This window comes from Mya arenaria, chromosome 3, assembly GCF_026914265.1.
Source record: "Mya arenaria isolate MELC-2E11 chromosome 3, ASM2691426v1".
NCBI classification, from domain to species: domain Eukaryota; kingdom Metazoa; phylum Mollusca; class Bivalvia; order Myida; family Myidae; genus Mya; species Mya arenaria.
In genome coordinates this window covers 17109174-17131023 of record NC_069124.1, presented here as the reverse complement: position 1 = coordinate 17131023, position 21850 = coordinate 17109174, and the positions used below count along the sequence as shown (strand labels likewise).

Sequence of the window (21850 nt, the reverse complement as noted above, 5' to 3'; positions counted from 1 at the left end):
GATCATAGATGTTTCGAAGACAAATGAGCGTATGAAACTAATTCATAGTTGTATAAACATTTGTCATGAAATTAACTATGGATGTGAAGAAAATTACCCTTTGTCATAATCGACACATATTTTCAATATTTTATATACACTTATGTAAGATTCTGAGGTATACTGTGCTGTTTATGTTATTGGTGTAAAATTGGAGAACTTGCCGTTTCATTGTAATTCAGCGCAGACATATGTACACGATAATATTAGGTCAACACCGTACATTCAAATTAATGAGAAACGAATAGGCCGTTTGGCACTTAATGAATACATTCGGAACTACTCGGCCATTTTTATCGAAAAAGACATCGAATGTATTTGGACAGGTTACATACTCAAAAAGCGGTACGTTTAAGTCCGCTGCAAGTAGATCGTGTAGTAATTTTATTCAGCAGTTAAACTTCATGGCTTAACTCTTGGGAATCTTAATTGTGTTTGCAATATTACACTTAACTGGCAATCAATTTAAACTTAGATCAATAAATACAACTCTAAAACACTACATTTAATTAATGATATAATTCAAAACATTACGAACTACTTTAACTGATGTACCGGCATGTATCCGAGGTTGTTTTCGATAAAAATGGCCGAGGAGCTCCGAATGTAAATGAATAATAAAAAGATCCGAAATATTTACGTGATAGAATCAGGCACCCTGGGAGTCAAACGATTTTTTTAATATCAGTTAATAACACAAATCTTGTCGCGTGGAATCGGACAGATGTCGCGTTATGTCATATGGAATCAAAATATTGTGATCGTGTGTCCTATATAACTGGGAACGGCCTTCAAGAATTATAAACTTTTTGTCTTTAAATTGTCGTCCTCGAGAAAGTCATCGTACATATCTCGCAACTCATCCGAACATTGTTGTTCACCAGCCTTACACTTTCTAGCATGTTGTCGTATGTTCTTGCCTGTTTTCGTTACATACGTATTGTGACATAGTATGGAGAGATGGCGTATCCACTACGGTATTTCATTGAATGTGTTCGATGCTGCGCAAATGTTAAACGAGTATTGTTTGGTTTTAGGTATTCAATTACAATGCCGATACACCGGGCGAGTTTATATCAAAACGCTTGTTGTTTAGTACTATTTTAACTCTATTGTGTAAAACAATTCTCATAAACTTGGGCAAAATAACCAAATAATGTACTTAGTCGTACTCATACTGTACTCATATTGCAATTATACTAATACAAATAATCGTCCTTTAAACTCGTGTAAATCCGCAGTTACTCGAACCATACACTATATAACCCGTAAAATCTCGTGCATTTTCGAAATAATGTCGAATATGGACCGAAGGAGTTTCTGACTACTGTCTAGGCAATTTGTGAAGTACATATATAACATTATCGCAACAATTGCCGAGATATATCACAGGGATCTCTTAAAACGCCCTAACTTTTTTCCAAACCAAATCGTACCAATGCACGGCGATTTGTAGCAGTGTGACAGAGGTCATAATTAGTGTGTGTATATACCACGTGATAAATTGCGTCATAGATGCTACGTCGGAAGGCAACATTTTGCTTCGAATGAAGACTTTAAACAAAGATAACTTCACTATCTCTTCACCATTTTAAATGAAACATAGCGCAGTCTACGCCGCTTACGGAGCCCCGCCTTCGGTCTTTTACCAGAGTTTGATTGAGAGTTATTTTCTTAAAACACTTCGACAAACGGAGCACAATCAAAACATTATTTCGGAAACAGGTTTGTCGAAGTGTTTGATGAAACTACTCACCTTAGCAACCTCCGGCAATAAAACGAAGACGGAGCCCTTTAAGCAGCATAGGCTTTCCTTTGTTTCATTTAAAATAGTGTAGTAAAAGAAAAGTTTTTCTTGTTTTAAGTCTACATTTTAAGCAAAATGTTGCCTTCCGACGTAAAATTTATGACGTAATTTATCACGTGGTACACACACACTGATAATATATAGACATATACACACAACTTTGTCGATTTAAACACAAGAGCAGCTGTTTAACTTTCAAAAAAGCCATACAATACAAATACCGGAACTCAACTGTCTTACCTTTGCATTTTCTCATGCTTCCATCAAATATATAGCCTTCGTAACATTCGCAATCATAGCTGCCGTTGGTATTGTTACAGATCTGGTCACACGTATTCAATGAGTTATCCGCACACTCATTGATATCTTAATAGAAAGATTGAAAACGCAATTTTAAGGAGTTGTAAAATATTTTACATTATCAATTTCTAATTACTAAAATGTCCAATTGATGCGTTAGAAGTGTACAATTCGTTTAATGCATGTTGCCTTTACCATGACATATGTCCTCTTCCAATTTGAACCCAGATTTACATGCACACGCATAACTTCCGGCTGTGTTTGAACAAACTGTCTCTCCGGTGCAATTGTTCGCCATCGAACACTCGTCGAGATCAATGATGCAGTCAACACCTCTCCAGCCCGGGAAACACTTACAACCTATGTTTCAAGATTTTCATTCCAGGAATGTTAATACAACTTATACTTTGGCTTCTTGGCTTATCATATTTGTTCCATCGCATTCGTTGTCAGTTATATACACTTTGTCAACATTAACTTGATATAAAGAACAAACAGTCAAACAGTTAAAACCGTACTTTTAATCCAAAAGAGCATAAAGCTGACCTCATGCAAGAAATACAATTTCAGTGTCACAAGAACACATGCCCAGTAGAAAACAACAAAAGAATACCTGTTATTGAATCACATTCTCCATTTACGCAGTGACACGATTCAGAGCAGTTTTTACCAAAATGGAATTCGTCACAAGCTGCAAATAGGAAAATGAATTTAAGGAAACATCTGAAAACTTCCGACATATAAAACACATGAATATAATAAAATAGCGTATTTTGTAAAAATTACAAGAAAAACACTAATACCGGTGCAAGTCCTTCCGTCATTTTCCAATTTTGAGCCAACTTGACAATCACACAGAAACGAACCAGGGACGTTCTTACAGGAAGTCTTGTCGCTGCATGTATTTAAGTCATCATCTTCACATTCATTTATATCTAAAAATATGTAAAATGTTAACAAAACATTTAAAAAAGCGTCGTGCATAAGCATTTCTTTAGTAATATTTATAGGAAAAGCTACAGAAACAAGCTCAGAAGCCAAACGTCTAAACATACACCTTGGTACCTAGTAGGTAAGACATTACTATGCTATAGTTTAGTACATGTATATTAATTTGTCGATTTGTATATTTACACTGAGGTTTGTTTAGCAGCAAAAAATATACGAGGTATGATTATCATGTAGCTAAAGAACTTCAGCGAACACGTTATATATCACCTTTTTGGACGTGTTAGCTGAAGAGAATGCCGTTTCCAAACCTTACCAGAATTCATGACATTTTTATGTCACGCTGTTATTTCACTTGTATGCATTGAACAGACAAAATAACTATATCCTCAGGTAAATGAAGTAAAATGCAGTTCACAAACACGTTTTCAAAACCAAAAAACGCTTTATAGATAGTTAATTTATCATTTTAATAATCCGATCATAAGCATTCCTTATCTAGGTCATAGTTGTGTTCAAATTTAATCACGTGATAAGAAGATTTTCATAACATACCCATGTGACCAACATTTGACCTCACACATGTAGTGTTTATTTTGCTGTTATTTTTTCTATTTTGAATAAAAAGTAAATAACTAATAATAAATTTCGAATAAATTAATTGTTTTTACTCATCAAAAGGTATTTTCAACCTTACTGCAATTGGTTTTAACTAAATGAACAATGTGAATTCGATGATATAAATAGAATCCAGCGACGTCATCATGGTCATGTGACTGCAGAGTCATTTAATTGCATCATCATACTCAGTTGATTCTGGTTGACTTTTATATGGGGGTTACGCCATAACTTTAATGTGTTGTAAACATAAAAAATATATCAACATTAAAGTTATGGAAACCAGAACTAATTATCATGTTAACTATTACCTGCACATGTTTGTTTGTCCTCCTGGAGACTGAAGCCAGGCCAACACTGGCACGCTGCCGAGGCGTCTTTAACCACGCAGTAGTGATTACACGTTAGATTGCTCAATGATTCACACGGATTTTCAACTGTATCGAAGAAAAAAGGATTCAATAATAAAGTTGAGAAAACTGCTGTGTAATAGTATAAATTAAGGCATTCATCCTTCATGTTCATGTATTGAAGGACGATAATTACGTTTTGAGTCCTACTTAGAACCAATGAGGATTATCAAAGATCAATATTCACTAAATAAGTGTTAATACATATTTTTTATTTTTTTTACTATTTTAGTGAATAGTCATGATCACTTATTGTCTGCTTATATACTTCTGTATATACAACCTGTATATACTTCTGCCGGGAAAAAAATAAAGAAATATCTAAATGCATGTAAAGTTAATTGACTGTCAATTAAATAAAATATTTTAAAAAAGAGGGCAGAGAAACAACACACAAACTATACCTTCTTTACAAGTTTGGCGATCGTCATTCAAACGGTACCCAAAATAACAGTAGCAGTTAAACGCACCCTGGTGATTCTCACACAGCTGATCACACCCAGATGTGCCCAATTCACACTCATCAATATCTGAAAGAAATTATTTCGATTCTAAATGTGAATTAATTAACAATTTGAAATCAAATGAGACAAAAAGGGTGACATTGAAGAATCGGATGAATGACAAACTTTTGGGTGCCAGTACGCAACATGGGTTAGATCAGCGGCAAACGACTAACTTAGGTTTTGAGTATGAGGTTGGGCGTACGTAACCGGTTTTAACCCCCATAAAGTCCTTGCTTAGTTTTCACTGACCTTGCCAAGGCAGTTACACCAACATTTAGCAGTGACAATATCTGGATGGTTTTGTAATGTTTTTTGTTAGGTAATGTTTGTTGTTACGAGTTGGCTTAGTCTTGACCCTTGTTTTTTCAATAGGATCTTGGTTGAATTTTAAGCAACTGTGCTTGTCCCAGTAGTTGATATTGTTTTAATACCCCTTCACTCTACCGGCACCCTAGACACAAATTTGCTAATGAAAGGAAATGTATACCTTTACAATGTATGCCGTCATCCGTATAGCCTTCGTCGCACTCACATGTGTACCCTCCAGCCGTGTTGAGACATACGTGACTACAATTGTTCTGCAAGGGATCTGCACATTCATCTGTATCTATAGAAATATGTAAATTATTTGGTTCTGTCACAAAATATTATTATATATTTTTTACCAAGAATATACTTTCATGTCATATGTCAAAATCGTTGTCCGTTCAGGTTGTAATTAATTTTGTCTGCAGGCATAAGTTTAAAAAATACAGATGTTATAGAATGTCTTACCAACACAAAGACTATCGCTTGATTTCTCATAACCATCAATACATTTGCAAATAAATGAGCCAATTGTATTCCCACACTCTGTATACGGCTCAGCACACGAGCTGATGACGTTTTCACATTCGTTGACGTCATCTTCGCACTTGGGTCCATGCCAACCAACCCGGCAAATGCATCCTTTTCCTGGATCACATCTATCCATTCCGTTTGGTGAGCAGTCACACATGTTCCCACAATCATCGCCATAGAACGGTGCATCACATTCTAAATATAGATAACATAGTCACTTTACCTATGCAATACATTCAAATGGGAACATATTTGACTTAAATCTAATTATTATTTATATATGAACAGATTTGTGAAGGAAATGTCCAACTATTATGTGTAAAATGATTTAATAAGTCTATGTTCATCGTGCGATTAACAAAATTGGATTACCGGTGCATTTGGTGACATCTGTGAGTTTGTACCCACGATGGCATTTACACTGGAAACTGCCATTGTGATTTACACAGTCATGCGGACAAACGCCAATTGTGCACTCATCTATATCTGCAATTATTGGTCATAACTTTACAATAATATAAAAATGTTTGTAAAATGTGTTTCATTCTTGATTTTTAACTTAAATGCAATTAATGCGTATAACTAAAACTACCATAACTTGGGTTAATTTAATGTGAAAACGATTAAGTAAACATATGTATATATATTTAAGTACGTGCAGAAATAGCACTGAGCAAAATCGAAAGAAACTGAAAAACTGGCACATGGCACATACCAACACAAGTGTTTGTATCCCTATCAAATACGTAGCCGTCGAGACAAAAGCACGTAGACTCGTTGACTGAATTAACTGTGCATCCTTCTGCCTGAGAGCAATCTATGTCGGTACACGAAAGTGTAACGGCGCTGTCTGAAACATTGAAATCGTAATACACGGTATACAACTATGTTAAATGAGAGCAACCACACGCTGTTGTTCCTGCAGAGATGGAAATACTAGATATGCTATTCGATTTCCCATCCTAAAAATAACACCTATTCACTATGTGGAAATCATTCCTTAATACCACAACAGATCTCCATTATATCTGCCCAACTAGGCTGGTGAAAAAAGAAGTGAAGCATTCTCACCTGCAATACAGCCCCAACTGGAAACTTCAAACATGTATCCAGAATGACAGACGCATTTAAAACCTCCGCGTATATTTTCACATAAATGACTGCAATTGTGTAACGATTCATCGCATTCATTGATATCTGAAGAAACATGGTTTCAAATACAAAACATACAGTACAAAGGATTTGATTTATTTGAAGAACGGTTGCGCATTTCGAAGAACACTTACCTAAACACTTTTGTAAATCATAACTAATCCTGAAACCTTTGTCGCAATCACATATGTAGCTACCATCAGTATTTATGCATATTTGTTCACAACCATTTACCAGTTCACACTCGTTGATGTCTGTAAAAGAAAATATATTAGATGAAATCAACCTAATCAAATAGACTGCCAAAATGAAATCGCAAGGAAAGGCTATGTCGAAATTCACTATAGAAAAGAGTTTATGTAAATAAATATATAAAAATATATTAAGCATGTTCATATTTTAGAATGATAATCTTTCACATTGTTTCCTTTTAAAAAAACTCTTTACCATGAAAGAATTGCACAATTTATACAATTTATACAAAAAAATAAATCAACCAGATAAATTTCATATAAAAGGACAATTAAGAATGTTCGAGTAATTGGAGTCGATATTGAGCTACGTGAATTGGAAATTAATTGTGAACACTGTAAAATGTTATCAAATTTAAGGACATTTTGTGACACAATGTAAAAGCAGTATTTTTTATCACATACCTATGCATTCAGAACCATTGTCCAAATAGCCGTCGGGGCACGGACTACATGTGTAAGCTGGACCCGTGGAGTTGTGACTTCCTGCAGGGATGTCCTCACAAGTCCTCCCGAGAGAGCATGGGCTTACCGCGCAGCCGTCAAAATCGTTCTCACAGTCTAAACCTATAAGTCACAACAGAAGGTTTGATACAAACAAATTGCTGTAGGAGACAGCAAAAAAGGCTCGCTCTAAAACGATCCATAGCAATGTACAGATAGTGTTTTGTGAGGGGGCAGTTTCAGTACTGACACATGGACATTTTAATCAGCTTAGGTTCGTTTTATAACGAGCATCAGCTAAGTTATGGAATGCACTCCCATCTGACATCAGAGACTGTAACACCTTGCAAAATTTAAAGAAGGCTCTGAAAACCCACTATTTTCTACAGTATTATGGACAATAAGTGTTTTATTATTTTATTTTCGAGTGCATGGATCTATCCGGGATTTAACTGCTTGTTGTTACTTTATTTTTAAATTTTATTGGTTTTCACTAACTCTGAAATTATTATTTTATTATTTTAAAGTTATTTCAAACATTTTATATTATATTAATTCTGTACATATGTACTATGCATAAACACTTTGTTTTAATTGACTAGTGTTAATATTGTTATAAGCATTTGCGTTTGTCTATTGTTTTATATTACATTGTAAAGCACTTTTGAACATATTTTATGTATGAAAAGAGTGCTATAGAAATATGGTATATAATAATTATAATAATAATAATAATAATTATTATAACATATATATAATGCAAACATTGATGAGTTCACAAATCGTATTCAAATAATGCAGGACATCTTTCAAGCTTTATTTTACTTTAAGACAGATTTTAAGTAATACATTGAAACGTTTTGTAATGAGAACTTTGTTTGAAGAAATAAAAAAGCTGCACTTTGTGTATGTTGAAGTGCTTAAATTAGAACGAATAGGCACTATAAATGACTATAAGGCTAATTTGTTCTAGTCATGTTAGTCAGAAAACAATGTAAAAGGAGGAAAAATGAACAGAGAAATAAAAAGTGGCACTTTTATTCAAAATTTGAAATTGAAACAATATAAATGCAAGTTAAAAAAAGAGAAGTGACTAGAAATGAGTTTGACATGATATTCAGAATGCAATCAACAATATACGGTATTGAAACACAGATGTGTCCTTCAAGTATGAAATATGCAACATATAATACACAGTTTCATAACATATACAGGTAATAATAAAAATCCTGAGAAATAGCAAACTTGAACTATTAAAGGGGCTGTAATTCGTATTTTTCCATTAAAAAAGATAACTAGGTATGTCTACCTAGTATAATTAATTTCTTATGCGTGATTGGCTACCCGGTGTTATCACGTGATATTACCGAGTTAGGTATGTATCTTAATTATGTCACAAGATCAGAGTTAGCCGTCGTAGCTCAGTGGGTACGACGCTGGACTGCAATTTTAGCCACACGGGTTCGAACCCGGTTTCCGACACATTTTTATTTTACATTTTGGTACCTTTTTTACAATTATGATATCAAAGCGTAACACATTTTATTAAATAATTGTCCTGAGATTCGGTACAAAAAATAATCTTTTATTGGTGCCAATCTGGTGTACAGTCCCTTTAAATGAATAGTTTGAAATGGGATAAATGGATGTTAACGTATATACATACTTATTTACAAGAAAGCACAACACAGTGAAGCAGTCTTTAGAAGAGTCCAATACAAAAGGCAGGATTGGTTTTGAGAAATAAAGATTAAAGTACATTAGTTTTTAAGATGAAGAATTTTAACAACAGCAAATAGATGATTTCAAAATTTTAAAAAGAAATGCAAAACAAATGTTGGTAATTTTTTAATATGAATAACATTAACATACAAATGAATGCTTTCAAGGGTTAAGAAGCAGAACAATTTGTAGGAACATTTTAATGAAATGAACATTTGTTGCAAATGTGCGAGGTATTTACATTATATTCTAGCAGTTCGGTAATAACGAATGGGAATGATCATGTCAGAATTTTAAAAGCAATGGGAATATATTATTGAAAAGTTTTATCAATGGAATAAACTTAGTTGTTTCCACAAATGAATGTTATCATTGTGTAACAAAAGTTCAACGGAAAGGTTGGTATACAATAGAGAGACATTTTGAGCATTCATTAAAAGAGCAAAAAAGCAACTTTATACACAGTTATATACATTGGCAAATAGTTATTGAAAACGAAGAAAATGTTTAAAAAGTACATGTAAGAAAATGAATGTGTGAAATGATTATATTCGAAGAACACGAAGAAACATGCAACAGCTATTTCAGTAAAAGTTATATATCACAGGGGAAAAACAATTATTATAATAGTACATGAATGTGCGTGTTTGTTCGGTAATTTGACCTTAAAAGGGTATAATTGCTTCTGCAGTATTAAGGAACAGGAATTAATAGCATGCAAATCAAACTGCGGCCTTCAATCGTCAAAGATTATACAAAAGTTTGGCCAAAGTGCTGTTGGGGATCAATACTGAAAACCAGTTAACAACAGCATGTAAATCAAACTGCGGCCTTCAATCGTCAGAGATTGTACAAAAATTTGGCCAAAGTGCTGTTAGAGATCAATACTGAAAAGTAGTTAACAACAACTTGTAAACAAACTGCGGCCTTCAATCGTCAGAGATTGCACAAAAGTTTGGCCAAATTACTGTTAGAGATCAATACTGAAAAGTAGTTAACAACAGCATGTAAATCAAACTGCGGCCTTCAAGGGTCAAACATTATACAACAGTTTGGCCAAAAACTGTAAGAGATCAATACTGAAAAGTAGTTAACAACAGCATGTAAATAAAACTGCGGACTTCAACCGTCAGACATTATACAACAGTGTGGCCAAATTACTGTGTGAGATCAATACTGAAGAGTAGTTAACAATACCATGTAAATCAAACTGCGACCTTTAACCGTCAGTGATTATACAACAATTTGGCCAAATTACTGTAAGAGTTCAATACTGAAAGGTTGTTAACATCAGCATGTAAATTAAACTGCGGCCTTCAACCGTCAGACATAATACAACAGTGTGGCCAAATTCCTGTGTGAGATAAATACTGAAGAGTAGTTAACAATGCCATGTAAATCAAACTGCGGCCTTTAACCGTCAGTGATTATACAACAATTTGGCCAAATTACTGTAAGAGATCAATACTGAAAGGTTGTTAACATCAGCATGTAAATTAAACTGCGGCCTTCAACCGTCAGACATAATACAACAGTGTGACCGAATTACTGTGTGAGATAAATACTGAAGAGTAGTTAACAATGCCATGTAAATCAAACTGCGGTCTTCAACGGTCAGAGATTATATAACAGTTTGGCCAAATTGCTGTTGGACATCAATACTGGAAATTAGTTAACAATAGCATGTAAATTGAACTGCTGCCTTTAACTGTCAGAGACTGGACAACAATTTGGCAAAATTTTACTGGTGGTCAATATTAAGAAATCAGAAACAATAGCATGTATATCAAATTAACATTTAAAATGATCTTTATAATGATACTGCATTTTTACAAAAAGAAATAAAACATAATTGTACATAGTTAGCTACATATTTACTGATTGTGTTTAAATTCAAACAAAGTTAAAATAATGTCCATAAAATAACATATTTAAAAGCAATCTGTGTATGCATGTGCACATCGTGTTAATAATATTGGTGTCAAAATGCAGAAAGTTCAAATATGAGGTGTGCAAAAGTTGTTGTGTCAATAGATGATAAAATCTATTAAAATGCACCTGTTCAAAGTTTGCTGAACATGGTTGAAAGTAAAAATACTAAAATGAGCAAAGGTGGTGTGTCAAAAGTAGTCATTATTCAAAGAGTGATTAGCACCTGTGCAAAGTATTTGTTAGCAAAAATCGAAAGTTCAAATACAAAGTTGTGCAAAAGTGGTTAAGTCAAAAGCCATTATGAGGGACCTGCACTTGTTGAAAGTATTTCTTAGCAAATGTTGAACGTTCAAATACTATGTGTGCAAAATTTGCAATGGCAATAGCTGTAAAGAGTGATTTGCACCTGTGGGAAGTATTTGTAATCGAATATGGTAAGTTCAAATACTAAAGTGTGCAAAAGTTTCAATGTCAATAACCATTATGAGTGCTTGCACCTGTGGGAAGTATTTGTTAGCAAAAATCGAAAGTTCAAATACTTAGGTGTGCAAAAGTTGCAATGTCAATAGCTGTTAAGAGTGATTTGCACCTGTGGAGAGTATTTGTAAACAAAAAGCCAAAGTTCAAATACTAAGATTTGCAAAACGTGCAATGTCAACAGCCGTAAGAAGTGATTTGCACCTGTGGAAATTGCTCTAACTTCTTAATATTTTGACCAATTTCGATAAATTTGAAATACAAACCCTTTATGAGGCACTTTGCAATATGTATACAAAAAATAAAAATTATTAATTAAAATAAATGAGTCATGGGTGGATTTCACTTTTTGAAATCTGGATTTCACCTCGATTTCCGATCTATTTATGAAAAATTGCTCTAACTTCTTCATTTTTTTTTACCAATATCAATAAAATTCGAACATAAACCCTTCATGAGGCACTTTCCAAAATGTATACAACAAAAATAATTTATTTTTTAGAATAAATGAGTTTTGAGTGGATCTCACGTTTTGAGTGGAAATCACGTGAAATCCACTGGATTCCTGTATCACCCCGCACCGCATGCGTAGAATTACTTTCCGCATGCTCAAGAATTGAAAGGAGTTATTGACCTCCGATCCCTTGTTTATACGCTTCGAAATCGACAAATTACATTATTTCGTTACACTTTTTTCCAATTAGGTAAAAGAAAAACATTTTCACAAAAGATAAATAGAAATCACTCCAACAGTAATCAAAATAATATCATTCTCTAGTTCTAAATTTTCAACAACACTTTTCTGTGCATACACTTACAATCGAAAGGCTAAAATCAATCATTTCCGTCTCCAGTGCGATCTCATAAACCAATCACTAAAAAAGGCTCGCTCTGTAAGCGAGCCTAATTAAAAGCGCGCTTCATTATCTACATGTATCAATTTTTAACGCCAAATCGGTTCATCAGTTTAACCAAAAATATGAGAAAGTGCAAATAAGGTGTTTTGTTGTTTGACATTCATAATGTATTTTTTTTATATATATTTCGAATATAATTATGCAAAAACAAAGTCCAGCATAAATATACCTTCGTATTGCGGGTAACATTGGCATCGCAAGTATTGAAAGAGTGACGACTGATCCTCACGAAGATCTGTTTCGCTGGCACATTCACCATGACCACTGCAACCGGAACACAGCACGATCGGTACAGAGATTACCTGAGACTTACCGCCGTCAGCAGTGGTTACAATAAATCTGTTAAATATAATTGAGTGTATACATAGAACATTTTCCAAATTGACCATGGTTTAATGCATCAGTAGCTTAGTTGGTTAACAGTCTTAATGTTACAACGGACGGCGTCTAGTTATTAGTGTGTTTTTTTCTAGATTAGTGACTCATAACAATAGTTCAATGAAAGTCCTTAGATTTGTAATCACTTAAATTATCTTTTTGGATGAATAATGAACATGAAACACACACCTTAAATTATCTTCGGGGTTTCCAGGAAAGTAAATGTATCTTAAAGTCGTGGAAGTTTGGTCGTATGTTGCATTTGAATATATATTATCAATGAACTCAAACTGGACAATGTTTTCGTCAAAACTCAGGGTGCATTCTGCCTCTAGGCCAGCGTCAATTCTTAAAACCCCACAACCTCGAACCTTGGGAATGGTTCTGCCTATTGTTGAAATATTAAAATAAACACAATAGGTCAATAATACAACAAAAAGCCTAGTTTACATATACAAATTAAATGGTAAAATTGTCGTGTCGTATTTATACCAAAAGACGTACATATATATATCTAGTTTGTTAGAAAATAAATATATTTTTAATCGACAAACTGGCATGCGTTATGGAGAATAAAGACAGAATAAATAAAACAATTCTAACTGACTTTTCGGAAATTGAATCAGCATTTCTAATTCCTAATGAAAAATTTAAAGATGTACTCTTACTCCGAAATTAGATGTACCACAATTAATATAATTATTTTAATTTATCGAAAAGGATGAATAGATATCGAAAACAGTGGTTCTTTTGAAGAATGCTGTGTTTAAATTGAAAGAAAGGTGCAAAAACGCGGAAGTTCTACCATATGAGACGATAGTTGATCACAGTTAACCTTTTAACACTCACCAGTCATTGAATATGTGTGCGTTTTCAGCCATTAAAAAGACAGCTACAATCTTTAATCAATAATTAACATTTTCCATAAATGCATTATTTGATACGTGGTTTAAGGTTTATCACTCAAAATGTATATTTGTTATACACGTGTATGTATTGATTTTAAATACGAGTGCCACTTTAAGACTACAAAATGAATACCCACTTATTTCAGTCATTGTAACCTCTGTTTCTATTGCAGTTTGTCTTGTTGCTTCTGCAATGTCTGCATTTTCCGTGAAAACATAATCAAATAAACATGCTATATCATCCATTCCTTGACAGAATATGGAGGCGTTATGCACTAATTTAGGATCAGCCTCGTCCAAAAAACGTGGTACGAATGAAGCGTTTTGAAAATCGTTGTGTGATGTTTGGTCTTGATAGAAAAACGCAGAGTTGTTTTCGTGTATCTCCCCTGAAGAAAGAAAAAAGCAAGATATTTACCGCAAATATTTGGAGAAAACTCGAATTCGAAACAGCAAGTGATAATCATTCTGCGAAATAAATTTTTCGAAAATAGATTTGAATACATTATATGAATTGCAAAAAATATATAGCCGCGATAAAAAATGAAAAATAACTCAACATTTATGACAGAAAAATATATATCAATGGCATGCATACTTTGCTATTGGATGATGCACCTGTTGTTTTTAAGTATAATTTGAGAACAATGCTCATATATTGTCTCCTATATTATTTGTCTAACAGTATTCCGTGAAAATTACTAGAATAATAAAAATATTGTATCAATAAACTTTATATTGTATATTTATACGAGAACAATTATTTATGTCTCAGCTTAAGTGTATAAAAAGAGTAAATGATATTACAAACGTACATAATTGACCATAATAAAAGATGTCTCTTTCGGTCATATTTGGCGATAAAATCTCGTCGTTCGGCGTAATGAAATCATTTTCCGAAATTTCATCGAAATTGCCAAGCAGTCCTCTCGTCTTGTTTCTGTATTGATTACTGACCATCGTTCTTAAGGCAAGCAAACCATTCGTTGGAGTTATTTGAAAGGTAACATCTAAATCAAAGAAAAATTACTGTTAGATACCATACCATACCATACAAGTGAAGATTTTGAAAATAAATGTCTTGATATTGTGGTTTACATTTATTTAGAATTAATTTTGAAACCATCCAAACAAACAGTAATGTTCCGAGGTTTTTTGTTCGTAACATGGCATGCCCATACTACAATGGAATCTACACAAGTAAGCCGAGTAGCCAACATTTACACTGCATTGGTAAAGGACTCAAGGACCAAATAGAATGGTTATATAATGGTGCATATATTACTTCACCTGTCCTTCTTCATTTAAAACCGTAATCAAATTTGACATTTTCCGAAAATCTACTTATACATTTTAAAATAAATATGCCAACGCTTACTGCTGCGATGGAAACTCAATTCTACTGTTTCTTCCACATCAGTTTTATTTTCGTTTTGTTTACGCTCCTTAGATTTTCTGAGTTTAAGTATTGATAGCCCTTCGTTCTTGCCATCATATTCAAAGGCATTGTTTGATGAATCACTTCTCTTGTACAAGTTGGTCAGATCAATTCCATTTCCATAAATAATTATTCCTGCAATTATTTTAGATTGTACCATTTTTATACAAATGACAAATGCATAAGAAAATAAGGTTGGTGAATAAATAAAAGATACCAGTGCAAGACATATGGTGGAAACCTGACGACAAAGCGAAAAAGAATAACACACTGTAGCCAATAAATGCTTTTTAATAACCTAGAGAGGTTTAACAACCAAACTCCTACTTACCATCTTTATCATTGTTCACTTCCACATGGAATGAAGCGTTGAAACTGTCAAAAGCAGCAAATGCCACAAATACAGTAGCCTCTGACAGTTCTCCATTCTTCCGAACGGCTCGCTCTGTCCGCGCCTGCAATGTTACTGCAACGTCTCCATTCTTCATGTCCAACAATATATATTCCCCAAGCCCGTTGAAAATGAACTGCTTTCCATCTAAGGTGAGGAAATGCGGATCACCCCAAGAAGCGGCTTAAAGAATTAATTATATATACACAATAGTCATAAAAGGGTTGTTAATTGCTCTGTATGCCATTGATATATCCTAAATCTCAATTCACATGTCTAAAAACGACTAAGCACATTGGCGCCGTTAAAACACATTAAATAACTATGTGGTCATCATTAATACCAATATCGAATGGGACCTTCTTGTAACATTCTCCAGGTGGACGCAGCTCATAGTAGAGATTACAAAGATTGGACTTGATGCAACAAATGTCCTTTGGTATCTGGTCATTCAAGGTATGTTCTTTCGGGTGGGTTTTAGGGTGATACGTGTAATATCCCCCCGCTCGTCCAATTTCATTGGTCCACTGTTGCGATTTCGAGTCATAACAGCAACTCTAAAACGATAATATATTGATATATTGTAACAATGATTTTGCTGAATTAAACGCCCCTGATAAATGCAAAGAAGTGACTTGTGTTAGGAACTACGCATTGTTACTTGTGACTGCTTATTTAGAATAGTTATTTCATCAAAACGTTGTTATTATGAGAAACGCAATAATACATGTTCATGATGTGAACTCCTAACTCTCGGGTTAAGTACAATTCGAAAATATTAAAGATGTTAAAACTGCATTACAAACCTTGCCTCCAACTCCTTTTGAAATGTCTGGTAAGATGTCCACGCAACTAACATTACCAACAGTTTTGATAATATGGCTAAAGTGTGGATCATTCTTCAATACATCAATGCTACATGGACAGCCAGGAAGGTAGTTTGTCATACTTTCAAAGTGCGTCTTGTTTTCAACATTTTTGTTGTACCAGTCAAAACATTCAACAGCATAGTTGTGTGGGGTCACCTTGTTCCTTGTCAGCCAATTGACAATAAGCCCATTTAAACCTGGTATAGCATTGTTTAACAGAAGTTAGACATTTATACTTTAAGTTGCTATTTGCATAAGCAAGGCAGGTGTGGAAACGATTTAATAATAAAAGCTTACGTTCATCTTTTTTTCCAAATTTATCAATTTAATAAATGTGGTTCTTTACCTCTTTAAACTCTCAAAACTGAACAGATATAAATTCTAAAAAAGTCCATTTCATCACAAAGGTGTGCTAATTCAAAAAATATCAAGGAAATCAATTCGAAGGAAACCCTATCAATAGAAGTAATGCAATGTGTTACCTTTAAAGAGGGTCGTCTGATCAAGGCGTAACAAAGACGTCGTATATGAATAAGGATGTTGAAATACAACATTTCCTGTGTTCGAAATTCCCACCCAAATATCGACATCAATGCTTTTATAAGCCTCCCATGTCATCATCCCATGTCCATATACAAAAAAGGTAAACGTGTCAACACCATCTGATAACAGCACAAGTTGAAAGGTTGATGTCTGTAAAAAAACATAATAGTAGTATGTTGGAATTGCTGCAAACGTAACATATTTGTGTTTATATACCTTAAAGATGGTAATTTAGTTATGATAAGAGAAATACATATTTCAGTTGAAACTATAAGTCTGTGAAAACGTTTACTTTTCTATCAAGGTCACCAAACCCTTCACCTTTGGTCTACTGTGACCAATGCTAATATCAAGTTTGCAGGCTCTACAACAAGTTGTTAAAAAAATATTGATAAGAAACGACAGTATGACGCCGACGCCGCGAGCATTTGAAATATGAACACTACATGCATAATACAGACAGAACGGGAAGTAAATAGTCATTTGACAGTACCTTGTCCATGATGAAAATACTCTGAATCGGATGCATATTTTTCCATGTAACAAACAAAGCAAACTTTGTTGTAAATTCTTTTGTTCCTCGAAATCTTGAAAGCAGTGTTTCCGCAAATAGGACGTCATTAACGAATATGAGGCTGGGATTAGCGGTTCCGTCAATATGTCGATAAAATACGTTGCCATCCCGCATGCTTGTGTAAAATGGCGCAATGACTGCGCGGCCACTACCAAAGGAACCTCGTGGGGGATTTGGGTTGTTATAAGGGCTTCCGAGAGTTATGAATCCATTTTTGCAGACCTTATTATAAATCATAAATATAAAACTACCAATTGTTTATACCACAGCAACACTATCACGATTTATGCAATGAGTCGCGGTGTGTTATAGCTCGATTCATGTTGTGAGTAAATCGTAAAGTTGTTGTGTAATCGTATTTTTTTCGCAATATATTGTCAAGGAGGGCCTACAAACATTTGAACTATATGAACTGTTTTGGCATCCTGAAAATTATACTATGAATACCTCTACTCATTGATACATTGTTATACAATATCGTATATTATCGCATATTTTCGCCATCAAAATTCCGGGTGAATATTATTTAAAAATGTTTATCAAATGTTATTGTCTCTAATGCAGTTTTGTACAACTCCTTCAGAGTTCACCTTATATAGTTCTAATACGTACTAAGCATGTACTTATGAACGCATGTCGATCGCATAGATCGTATCATATCGTCCGAACTCCTACCTATATTCATGAAGTACTACAGAGTGCAGATAAATCGAGCGGTATCGTACAAACATATACGCTCTAGCGTGTGCTCACAGTATTATCGTGTCGTAAAATTATTGTGTTAAAGGTCCAAAATATATCACGGATATTTCGAATAACCCCATCACAAACAGTTTAACCAATAGTGCTTAAATATGACATGGTCATCTGTGGTGATTATTTTGGATGTATGGCCTAAGCAATAATTGTAACATGTTTAGCTGATCAAGAATATGTAAGCAATTCAAAACGCTAATTGCAACAGATGCTGTAGAACTTATACATATCCTACATAAAGGTTGGTGTACTTCGACCCATCCACTGGAATTCCGGGTGGAAAAACTAACGCTTCGCTGCAGCCATCTTCTGTGTTCAACGTGACGTCACCGGCTGAATTTCCGTACGAAAAGAGGGGCACTGTGCGTGGTAAAATGAGGACACTGGTGAAACGGAGTGCAATTTGTTTATGGTGACAAGCGATACTGTATATAAAGGCAAGTATTTATCATATTATACTTTGATATAGATCAATATAAAATTTGAAATGTGATAATGATGTATGGAGATGACATGTTATGAAAGCAAATACCATAACAGAGAAGTTTCAGATTCTAAAGGCCGCCTTTACCAAAAAATAAAGCAGATATTTGAATATGAAATTCCATTATAGTTAATATGATGTACGAGAATACACAGTACATATATCCACGTGCATGTATACTAGATGCTAAAACAACGATATACGTATTAAATATTTCAGGATTAATTGGTTTTATATTCGTGTGTTCATGCTTTTTGAACGCTCGGGCGCGGAATACGTTTTTTTACCATCAAAATAAAGAAAAACATGCAATAACAATGATACCCTTATTAGTCATGTAAAAAAATGAACAGTTTTAATGCTGTAGGCAAACCGAAATCGTTAGATCTACGGTTTGACATTGCATGTTAAAGAAATTAATGAGCCGGGGTTACAAAATGTGACATATTGTGTTATGAGGTTTAAAATAGTGCGAATCAAACGACCACCGTATTTAAATACATGCATACGACATGCAACGTTAGTGTATATTTGAAATCAAACCGAATAAATCATACGTATATAAATCTATAAATATATCAAACATATATTGGTGAGGAACCGAGGGTAAAAGCTGATTACAGATAAGTAATGTGTGGGCAAAAAGACCCTGCCTTACTTTATTTACTACAAATAGTGAAAATGTCCTCACCCAATATCGGGTTTCAATTAATTTAATTTACCTTAGCGAGATAAAAGCACATGTAGGTTTTTCAGTTTCTGTTAGGAAACTAGCAAATTGTATTCAAATTTGATTAATTTGCATAACCCTCTTCTTAGGAAATGACAGACACTTATCGGTTACAATTTTTGGCCACTCTGAAATTTTGGACTCTATTTTTACTGCCTGAGAACAGACAAAAAAGTACAATCAAGCTTGTCGCGTCTAAAGCCTTTCAACGCGTTCAGTGCGTTTATTCTCTATGGCAATATATATGGCATTGTAAATAGAATTGGTTACTAGGACTGCGTTTTTATCCGGATGATTGTATTCAGATCGAATAAAAAATATTTCAGTTTCGGATGCCACGAAACGTTAATCAAGTAAAATCACAATCTGCGAACATCCAAAAAAATCGACTACAACATTCCGGATCAAAACGCATTATTAAAAACCCTTTTGTTATATACATTTTGGGTTAAAATCGCTTAAACGACAAATTGGTTCATAACAAATTCATTTTTAATGACGCACTATTTTATTTTATGACGTCATTAAAACATCGCACAATGGTACTTGCATTGACGTGACGTCAGCAGAGAATTGCAATGGAGTACATTTTCCAATATGCATTGCGTGTTATTTTATGACGGATACATAAGAAATAAACGTATAACTTACTGACATCGCAAGTCCTTGTGTGAGTATCATATACCCCGGTGTTGTTGCACATACAGGTGTTGTTCACACAGTGAGAGCCCTGGGTCTGGGCACAGTCGGTGTCAGTGCTGCATGGAGATCCGATTCCAGTTGCTAAAATGACAGAAATGTAAAAACAACAAGAAACATTGGTTTAGGTACATGCAATTGACCTCAACTAAATTTAAAAAGGTTTTGAAATTTAATATGGTTATAGGTACAGCGTTTTTATCCGGGATGTTGTATTCGAATTGATTGGATTGTGCAGACTCGGATTTCACGAGGCGTAAGCCAATAAAAAAATTCGGCGAACATCCACAATAGTCTAATACGAAATTCCGGATCGAAACGCAGTATTAATAACCATTTCCTTTATTCATTTCTGGTTTAAATCACTTAGAAGTAACATCTTTTCATAATAAATGCATTGTTTATTTACGCACTTTTTATGACGTCATTTTAACATCGAACAATATATATATATAATGGGTACATAAAAAGTAAAGGCACAACTTACTGACATTGCAAGACCTTGTGCGATTATCATATACCCCGGTGTTGTTACACATACAGATGTTGTTCACACAGTGAGAGCCCTGAATCTGTGCACAGTCGGTGTCAGTGCTGCATGAGGATTCGATTTCGGTTGCTAAGATAACAGAAAATGTAAAAAAAAAACGAGAAGCATTGGTTTAGGCACATGCAATTGACCTCAACTAGATTTATAAAATGATAAACCTCTAAATAAGGTTAAATGTACTGTTCTTTGATCCCGGAGGTTGTATTCGAGTCGATTTGATTTTGCAGATTGGGATTTCACGAGGCGCTAGTCAATTGAAATCACAATCTGCAGAAATCCACAATAGTCAAAAACGACATTCCAGATCAAAACACAGTAATAATAACCATTCACAATATACATTTCTGGTTACATACAAAATAAACGCACAACTTACTGACATTGCAAGTCCTTGTTTTATTATCATATACCCCGGTGTTGTTACACATACAGGTGTTGTTCACACATTGAGAGCCCTGGATCTGGGCACAGTCGGTGTCAGTGCTGCACGGGGATCCGATTCCAGTTGCTGAAACAACAGACAATGTCAAAAACCAATTTATTTTTTTAGATAAAACTCTATTTAGAATAATTGGTAGTGTATATTGCCCTGAAGGTTGTATTCGAGTCGATTAAACTTTTGCAGATTAGGAATTCACGAGGCGCTTAGCAACTTAGAATGAAATTCTACGAAAGTACACGAGTGCCTAACACGACATTCCGGATCAACACGCAATACCTATTACACTTTTTATATACATTTCTGGTTTAAATCACTTAAACGACACACTTTTTTAAAAAAAATGCATCTTTAATATCGCACTATCTTGTTTTATGACACCATTTTAACATCGCAGATGGATTCTTGTTATGACGTGACGTCAGCAGAGAAATGTAAAACCAACGAGAAACATTGGTTTAGGCACGTGCAATTGACCTCAACTAAATTGCCAAAGGATAAACCTCTAGCTATAGTTATATGTACTGTGTTTTGATATGGGTGACAGTATTCATCTCGATAAGACTTTTGAAAATTCGGATTTCACGAGGCGCTAACCATTTAAAATCAGAATCTACGAAAATTCACGAGAGTCTTATACGACCTCCTGGGTCAAAACGCAATACTAATTACCCTTTATTATAAATATTACTAGATTAAATTACTTCAAAGGCATGGTTTTACATAAA

At 34.2% G+C, this 21850-nt stretch overlaps 1 protein-coding gene across 4 annotated transcripts in view; it reads right to left on the bottom strand.

Moving 5' to 3' along the window:
• LOC128227759 (fibrillin-1-like) overlaps positions 1-21850 on the bottom strand; it is a 35865-nt gene that overhangs the window by 8106 nt on the left and 5909 nt on the right. For 2 of the 4 annotated variants that reach the window (XM_052938571.1, XM_052938572.1), the window contains exons 5-31: positions 21060-21191; positions 20621-20752; positions 20086-20217; positions 18456-18580; positions 17384-17686; positions 16830-17040; positions 16285-16544; positions 15822-16035; positions 15419-15661; positions 15028-15222; positions 14465-14659; positions 13787-14038; positions 12931-13129; positions 12533-12702; positions 7277-7438; positions 6755-6874; positions 6540-6665; positions 6184-6318; positions 5841-5954; positions 5403-5663; positions 5116-5235; positions 4527-4652; positions 4024-4149; positions 2950-3081; positions 2760-2837; positions 2342-2506; positions 2087-2212 (exon numbers count right to left, since the gene is read on the bottom strand). In XM_052938571.1, coding sequence (XP_052794531.1) covers positions 2087-2212; positions 2342-2506; positions 2760-2837; positions 2950-3081; positions 4024-4149; positions 4527-4652; positions 5116-5235; positions 5403-5663; positions 5841-5954; positions 6184-6318; positions 6540-6665; positions 6755-6874; positions 7277-7438; positions 12533-12702; positions 12931-13129; positions 13787-14038; positions 14465-14659; positions 15028-15222; positions 15419-15661; positions 15822-16035; positions 16285-16544; positions 16830-17040; positions 17384-17686; positions 18456-18580; positions 20086-20217; positions 20621-20752; positions 21060-21191 — 4554 coding nt within the window. Of the gene's footprint in view, positions 1-2086; positions 2213-2341; positions 2507-2759; positions 2838-2949; positions 3082-4023; positions 4150-4526; positions 4653-5115; positions 5236-5402; positions 5664-5840; positions 5955-6183; positions 6319-6539; positions 6666-6754; positions 6875-7276; positions 7439-12532; positions 12703-12930; positions 13130-13786; positions 14039-14464; positions 14660-15027; positions 15223-15418; positions 15662-15821; positions 16036-16284; positions 16545-16829; positions 17041-17182; positions 17255-17383; positions 17687-18455; positions 18581-20085; positions 20218-20620; positions 20753-21059; positions 21192-21850 lie in introns of those variants that run through there. The other 2 variants (XM_052938573.1, XM_052938574.1) reach the window with 2 other exon arrangements.